Here is an 8,855-nt window from a genome sequence, read left to right on the forward strand (position 1 = left end):
CAGTCGACGTTTCAGGCCGAGACCCTGCCTCTTCCTATAGATGCTGCTTGGCCTGCTGCGTTCACCAGCAACTTTGATGTATGTTGCTTTTTTTTTTATACAGTTCTGTTTTCTAACTTTATCTGCTCATATTCCTTCAGCAAAACCACATTTGCTCTGGTTTCTGCATGACTTAAGATGGTTGGTTCTCTCCCCTGCCAAGCTCTAAACAGATATTCAAGTAACATAGCTTTTGGGATTCACAATCATTCATGGCTGCAGATAAGAGTATCTGTCCCTCTTCTGTGGCACCTCAAGGTCAGAAATTATTTCCTTCCACCTCTACTCCTGTAGATTCTAAGCTAGACAATGTAATTATGGGACCCACAAACTCTACCACAAATGGAGCAGAAGATATTTAATGGGACACAAAAGTGTAAAACTTCAGAGCTGATGCACTCTCATCATTCATACTGGCCACGTATGGAAGTCCAGTTCACGGACAAGCCTTTCAACCTAAATGACAGCTTTAATTTTACCTTCCTTTCTCGGTTTCTTAAAGTACAATCAGAAATGGGCTATTCAACCCACTAAAGAGTAGTGGAGTTTATGACCTATGTGAGCATCATAGCTCTTGTTGTCCTTACCTAGTAAACCACTTTCTTGTCCTGATACCTACAGGGTTTTGGGAGATTTTCTGATTGCCAAGTAAATATAAATTGCTAAGTGAATAAGAGGATTTATCTCAAAAAGATTTTCTCTGGACTATCAAATTTCCCACCACAAATTCAAAGTTGCAAAACAAATAGTTTCACCACCAGACTTAAGCTTACAAGGACAAATTTGGTCCATTTTAGTCACAAATCTGCCAAAATATTACAGAGAAAATAATCATTAAAAATTTACTGATTTCCTAAAGCAATTCACTACACTGCTAGTATTAAACTGCGGCTAATTTGAAATCAATTTGACTGACAGAATTTAAATCAAAGCAGCACACATCAGGAATCATTCATAATTATCAGATATTTGAAAGAGGAAACAGAAAAATTTGATAAAGTTCAACCTACAACTTTTAACTGCTTCTCTGTTTGTGGAAGCTCTCCCATCTGCTGGGTGTTCGAGAATTTTCAAAGTTAGCAGCAAATGAACAGTGAGAGTATCTCAAAAACAGTAAAGAAACAAAAGGTTTTGTGTATTCTACTTTCCAAAAGGATTTTAGAACAATACATTTAAATTGCAAGCTAATGCAAAAAAGTCAAAATCTGGGAACTAGATTCTGTTTATAATCATCTGTCAGTTTGCAAACATTAGCTATTAAGTTAAGGTTTAAAAGATAACAACTTTACCAACTGCTCAATGTATAGTTTAAAATTTTATTTTTAATTTTATTTTCAATTGGTCAACAAGAACTCAATACATAAGAAAATTTATGTAAATATGCAAACTACAAAAACATAAAAATACTCAGGTATGAAGTAACTTTTCTTCCTTCAGAACTGCAAATATCCGAAAGGGTTATGCATCAGTTCCAATTCTCCTCAGGTGATCTATGCATTCAAAGTTCTTATATTTTCAATGTACCACAGAATTCAGAGGTTCAGCTCTGATATTTCCCAAATCCAAAGCAGAATCTGTTTCTTCATCTATTTCACCAATTACTGCCCTAAAATAGAGAATGTCATTAAGAGTATTTGTATATAACTTATTTTTACACTAGTAACACAAGGCATTACAAATCAACTCATCCAAAGTAAAGCTACAAATATTGGAGGGTGAAAAACGGCTTCCAATACAATTTAGAGTAATTGCTAATCTGTTATTTTCCCAGACCAGATAAATTCCAAGTTAAGTAGAGCTCTCATAAACTCGAAGGTAATAGAGTTTTGACCAGCCACCAATCTGGACATCGGAAGCTTAAAGAGGAGAGAACTTTAATCAGGTCCACTCTCCAAGGATAAAAGACAGGAGCGGGTCGCAGCAGCATAATAGAGCTTTGACCAGTGACCAATTAATGTTAGGGATTGATTAGAGCAAATTAAAGGAAGGAAGGGACGAGTGCAGCGGCCATCTTCTGATTGGACATAAAGTGGTGATCTTAAAGCTTTAGCTCTTCGAGGCTTCAGTGAGGCTTCACTCAGAGAAAGCAAAAGAAAGAAACACTTTTTTTGTTCTCTTTATTTCTGCTCAGCCAGGACAGTAGGGATGACAGGCAGGATAGTGAGAGATGTGGGAAGGCAGGGAGATCCCCAGTGTCTCTGTCAACTACAACTGTGAGGAGTGCATCTAGCTGCAGCTTCTAACAAACCGCATTAAGGATTTGAAGCTGGAACTGGCTGAACTCCGGATCATTCGGGAGGCTGAAGCGGTGATAGACAGGACACGTAGGGAAGTAGTTACACCCAAGTGCAGAGTATCCCTGTGGCTATTCCCTTTAACAACAGGTGTATCAGTTTGGATTCTGTCAGAAAGGGGAAGGGGATGACCTAACAAAGGAAAGTAGCAGTAGGCAAGTCTCTGGCACTGAGTCTGCCTCTGTGACTCTGGAGGGAAGGGGGAAGAGGAACACTGATTAGGGGAATGGACAGGAGGTTCTGTGGGCAACAACAGTATGTTGCCTCCTGCGTGCCAGGGTCCGGGATATCTTGGATAGAGTCCTCAGCATTCTGAAGTGGGAGGGTGAACAACCAGAAGTTGTGGTCCATGTAGGTACCAATGACATGTGGTAAGGTTCTGCACAGGGAGTTAGGTGCTAAGTTGAAAGGCAGGACCTTCAGGTTGTGATCTCAGGATACATGGCTTGAGAGTTGGTGTAGGAGGGAGGGAAAGATTCTTGGATCATTGACTCCCAGGACAGGTAGGACTGGTACAGAAAGGACAGTTTGCACCTGAACTGGAGGGGGACTAATTCTAGTGGGAAGGTTTGTTAATAGAGTTTCAGGGGAATGAGAACCAGACTGCCAGAACAGTTAGTGGAGAAGTTGTGGAATGTAGATGTTGTTAAGACCTCAGACACAGTCAGGAATCAAAAGGTTGAGCGTGGTGCAACTAGTGTCCTGAGCTGCCTATCAATGCAACAAGCATCGTACAAAAGGCAGATATTAGTGCTGCTGAAGATGAGATAGCTGGTTTACAAACAGGCAATGTGAAGTGAGGAGAGGCTGTTGATGGGGCAAAACTGTAGTCAACAGGATGAGTTACAGCATAAAAGGCGGACAAAATCGAAAAGGGTGAATACAGGACTGAAGATGTTGTATTTGAATGCATGCGGTATACAGAACAAGGTAGATGAACTTGCAACACAGTTGCAGATTGGCAGGGATGATGTTGTAGGCATCACTGAATCATGGCTGAAAGAAAATTACAGCTGGGAGCTTAATGTCCAAGAATATACACTGTATCGAAAGGACAGGCAGGAAGGCAGAGGAGGCAGCGTTACTCTGTTGATAAAAAGTGAAATCAAATCATTAGAAAGAGGTGACATAGGGTCGGAAGGTGTTGAATCCTTGTGGATAGAGCCAAGGAACTGCATGGGTAAAAAGATTGATGGGAATTGTATAAAGACCTCCAAAAAGTAGTAAGGATATGGCCTACAAATTACAACAGGAGGTAGAAAATCCATGCCAAAAGGGGGATTTCAATATGCAGGTAGATTGGGAAAATCAGGTTGGTGCTGGATTACAGGAAGAGGAATTTCTAGAGTGCCTACGAGATGACTTTTTAGAGCAGCTCGTAGTTGAGCCCACGAGAGAATCAGCTATTTGGGGTTGGGTATTGTACAATGAACCAGAATCAATTAGAGAGCTTACGGTAAAAGAACCCTTAGGGGACGAGTGAATATGATCAAATTCACCCTGAAATACGAGAAGGAGAAGCTAAAGACAGATGTTTCAGTATTACAATGGAGAAAAGGGAATTACAGAGGAGATGGCCAGAATGGATTGGAAAAGAACACTGGCAGGGATGACGGCAGAGCAGAATGGCTGGAATTTCTGGAAGCAATTCGGAAGGCACGGGATATATACATCCAAAAGAAGAAAAAGTATTCTCGAGTAAAGTGACACAACTGTGGCTAACGAGAAGTCAAAGCCAAAGTGAGGGCATATAATAGATCATAAATTAGTGGAAATTAGGGGATTGGGAAACTTTTAAAAACCAATAGAAGGCAACTAAAAAGTTACTAAGGTAAAGACGGAATACTAAAGTTAGCTAGCCAATAATTTTAAAGAGGATACCAGAAGTTTCTTCAGATACATAAAATGTAAAAGAGAGACGAGAGTGGATATCAGGCCACTGGAAAATGATGCAGAGAGGTAGTAATGGGGGGACAACAAAATGGCGGACGAACTGAATAAGTATTTTGCATCACTCTTAACGGTGAAAGACACTAACAATATAGTGGAAGTTCCAGGTGTCAGGGGTCATGAAGTGTGTTAAGTTACTATAACTAGAAAGAAAGTTCTTGAGAAATTGTAAGTCTGAAGGTAGATACATCACCTGGACCAGAAGGTATACAACCCACAGTTCTGAAAGAGGTGGCTGAAGAGGGTCTCTGGACCCTCTCCAATGCCAGAAATTTCTTTTCACAACGAATGGTGAATCTCTGGAATTCTCCACCCAGAGAATTGTAGGGGCTAGATTATTGGAGGTATTTTAAGGTGGAAACAGATAGTTTTTAAAGACTGGGGACCAGAGGCCTATGAGGAACTGGCACAGAAGAGAAACTAAGGCCAACAAAGATCAGCAGTATTATGTTGAGTGGTGAGAGGGTATGTAAGGCTACGTGGCCTATTCATACTCCTATTTTCTTGTGCTCTCAAATCTTTCTTCGGTAGAAAGTTAAGTAAATCCCCAAATACTTACACATTGTCTCCTCTCACTATGTATAAGCCGAGTACTACTTGTTCCACACCTTGTTGTGAACTAAATACTCGCTCGTGACTTTCGTCTAGGATTAGGTTGATGGTCTGATCAAATCCTTTTAGTGTACCCTGCCATTAAAATGAAACAAGTGAAAGCAGTTCAAATTTCTCGACATGCATGTGCTACAGTTAAACTTCTGTTAGTTGGTACGGTTTTATTTGCATTTCCCAACAACCTTGAAGACAACCCTGACCCCAATGCAATCACATGAAAATCTGTAACTGCTGGAAATCTGAACAAATACGCACCAACTACTGGAGGAACACAGCAGGTCAGGTAGCATCTATAGCGGGGGAAGTAAACTGATGACATTTTGCACCGAGACTCTTCATCGTGCTGGGAAAAAAAGTGGGCAGGTGCCAAAATAAAAGGATTGGAGAGGCAGGTTATAGGTGAATCCAGGCGAGATGAGGAAGGTAGGTGGATGGGTGGGGAGTAGGAGTGATCTGAGCAGCTAGGAGATGATAAGTGCAAGAGACAAAGGACTAAACAAGATGAAATCTGATGAGGAGAGTGGACCATGGAATAAAGGGAAGGAGGTGGGGAATGAGAGGGTGGAAGGTTTGTGGCATCACACCTTGCATAATGATACGAAATAGTTCAACACTTTTGCAAATACATTCCAAGCAAGGACATCAGCAAAAGCCAAAGTGGAAAAATAGGAAGCAAAGATTTTCCAAGACACAGGCTTGAAAACAAAATGCACAGATATCTATGTACAGTGATGGAGCTTACTGAAAGGGTCCAATCCATTCTGTATTTTGGGGACCAATTACATCAAATGACAGACACCTGAAAACCATCCACTGATCAAAGGGAATTGAATACTGGGCCACTGTGACACCACTAACAATCATTAGGTAACTATTTAAGAGACTGGACCAACTGGTGTTTAGCCAGAAAAATCATTAGGTGTCAAGACTGGGAGAGGGTGGAGACTGGTGATAGAGCAGCTTTCTGAGAACCTTGTGATTTAAGCAGTCACAAAAATTACCTTTCACAGTACAAATTAATATAATTATCTTAAGTTCAGGAAAAACTAACTATTCAATGTAAGGCATATTTAGCTCAATAGCAAATCAATTTATATCTACAATTTCCAGAATATTAAGGAACAAATAAAACTGCAAGGGGAACATAATAAATTCTGGCAACTAAATTTGATTTTTAATCAGCCAGCACCAATAAGACAGATTTTTTAATTGCACAAAAACAGATTAAATGATTGGGGGTGGGGAGTCCTTTACACTTACATCAGAACGAATGTATTTCTGAGTAGTATGAATTAGATGGCTTGCATCTCACCTTACTGAGGACAACTCAAGGCCTCTTCTTCCATGCTCACAGAATTTACAGTGCAAATTTCCCTTGCATACCTATGGCAGCAATGTAAGACCTACTGGATTCCCTTCCTCTTTAAGTAATTATTAACTTTTGTCCAGAATCTGAGTCTTACTTCCAAGACATTTGCTGTGAGGGTAATTTTTTTTTTGGTATTTTCTGGATTACTGACTGTAAAAGTTGTCCTTTGCCTTATTAAAAGCCTCAATCCTGAATATATTTCATTCCCTCAGATCTTTTTATTCTACTGAGAAAACTCCAAACTATCAATAATACTTGCACTTTATTTAGCAGTGTGATTAAAAATGTTTTTATTTATATTTGGCAGCATTGACCTAAACTGCCATTACCAAATCCCGTATACAAACGAGGAAAATTGCGTTCATTCTGACAGCAAGTTCTCTCAGAAAACAGAAGTATAAATATATACTTCATTTGTAAGAATTCCAACATGAAGGTTAACTTACCACAATCATTCTTCCATCTGCTGTGACCACTGCAACTGTACCTAAAAACTCAAGTTAAGGTAAATCCATTTGTCTCTTCTGCACAATCAACATTAAACCAAATATTAACAGTTAGCATAGACATACTGCCATGCTTTTGCCAACATCAAGCTTTTTCACTAACCTCAATTTCACACTTTACCTCAATAATCAGTTTATACTTTGCACCAGAAAGGGAAAATAGGTTTTATGAATCTCTATCAAAATCTACATATTTCTCCACTGACCTATCCCCAATAGCTGGAATTCACAACTTCCTCACACAATTAAATATCTTTGCATTCACATGCAAGTGCATCAAGACTTTTCAGAACGTACACAGCTGTAGTCATAACTTATCTTGTTAACATACTCATAGGAAAGTAGAGCACAGAAACAGATCCTTTAGCCCATCTAGTCCATGCTGAACCATTTAATCTCTCTACCCCCATCGATCTGCACCGGAACCATAGTCCTCCATGCCCCTACCTTCCATGTACATATCCAAACTTTTCTTAAACGTTGAAATTGAGTGTGAATGCACCACTTGTGCTGGCAGCTCGTTCCACTCTTACAACCCTCTGAGCAAAGAAATTTCCCATCATGTTCCCCTTAAACTTTTCACCTTTCACCCTTAACCCATGACCTCTATTTATAATCCTGCCCAACCTCAGTGGAAAAAGCCTGCTTGCATTTACCCTATCTATACACTTAATAATTCTGTATACCTCTATCAAATGCCCTCTCAACCTACATTCCAAGAAATAAAGTCCTAACCTATACAATTTTTCTTTGTAACTCAGATCCTCCAGACCCAGCAACATGCTTTTAAATTTTAGCTGTACTCTTTCAACATTGTTTACATCCGTCCTGTAGGTAGGTGACCAAAACTGCACACAATGGACCAAATTAGGCCTCACCGACATCTTATATAATTTCAACATAATATCCCAACTCCTGTACTCAATACTTTGATTTCTGAAGGCCAATGTGCCAAAAGCCTTTTTAAAAAAATCCCTATCTACCTATGACGCCACTTTCAATGAATTATGGACCTGTATTCCCAAACACGAGGAAATCTGCAGATGCTGGAAATTCAAGCAACACACATATAAGTTGCTGGTGAACGCAGCAGGCCAGGCAGCATCTCTAGAAAGAGGTACAGTCTCGGCCCGAAACGTCGACTGTACCTCTTCCTAGCGATGCCGCCTGGCCTGCTGCGTTCACCAGCAACTTTTATGTGTGTTGCCTGTATTCCCAGATCACTTTGCCCTACCGCATTCCTCAGTACCCTCCCGTTCACTGTGTAAGACCTGCACTGGTTGGTCCTCCCAAAGTGCAACATCTCACACATGCGTCTCTTCAAACTACCACAGCCCGCAATGTATTCATTTCCCATTCTCAAATCCTGCTACCCCATTAAGAAGGGTCCTGACCTGTGTTCAAGAGATGGCACAAACTCTCGACCCCCTCACTGTGACTTGAGGGTACAGAATCCTGACTCCAGCCCGTCAACATCACCCCAATGTACATAATCCTGACCCCAACCTTCTCACTGTGACCCTGATGTGCAAGATCCTGAATGCAGAACGTCAGTCTGAGTCCGACCATGTAAAGCTGCCTGCTTTCTCTCCTCCCCGCCGGGACGGAGCAGACCAGGCCGGCCCTGAATAAGGATACGGTTAATGTAGTTCTCCAGAGCCGAAGTCATACTGGTGCCGAGCCCGCTCACTGAGGCGCCGCCGGGCCTGCCGGGTAAACAGACCTGAACAGCCGAGAGCCGAGCCCGGCCGAGACGACGCTCCGTCAGGCTCGGTTAATAGCTCATCGACTGCTCCTTTCCCTCGGGGCATGAGGTTGGCGCCTCCCCCGCCAGCTGGGATCAAGGTCCTGCGCCTCGGGTCACAGTGAAGAGTTTCGTCCAGACCCCCTCATTCCACAGTCCCGGACTCACAACTCCCTGAGATCGCTATGATGGCTGGGCAATCTCTCAATTAGGCACAAACCTCTGGAGCCTCTCTGTCCATGTATCCTCGGTTGTCAAGTGCCAGCATTCAAAAATAAGATAGGTTGGGAGGCAAACATAGAAGAACAAGCTGGTAAGCACTCGGCGGGGATTGTTACCCA

The 8,855-nt window shown here is 41.5% G+C and overlaps 1 protein-coding gene across 1 annotated transcript; it reads right to left on the minus strand.

Annotated features, from left to right (window-relative positions):
- Positions 1–1,341: 1,341 nt before the first annotated feature.
- Positions 1,342–8,525, minus strand: lsm8 (LSM8 homolog, U6 small nuclear RNA associated). The gene is made up of 4 exons (XM_063059625.1): positions 8,409–8,525; positions 6,711–6,751; positions 4,843–4,970; positions 1,342–1,645 (listed from the first exon to the last, which is right to left on the minus strand). The coding sequence occupies exons 1-4, from the start codon at positions 8,437–8,439 to the stop codon at positions 1,555–1,557; spliced, it is 291 nt and encodes a 96-aa protein (XP_062915695.1). The 5' UTR covers positions 8,440–8,525; the 3' UTR covers positions 1,342–1,554.
- Between the last annotated feature and the right edge of the window lie 330 nt (positions 8,526–8,855).

The sequence above is a fragment of the Mobula hypostoma genome, chromosome 9, assembly GCF_963921235.1.
Source record: "Mobula hypostoma chromosome 9, sMobHyp1.1, whole genome shotgun sequence".
Lineage (NCBI taxonomy): Eukaryota > Metazoa > Chordata > Chondrichthyes > Myliobatiformes > Myliobatidae > Mobula > Mobula hypostoma.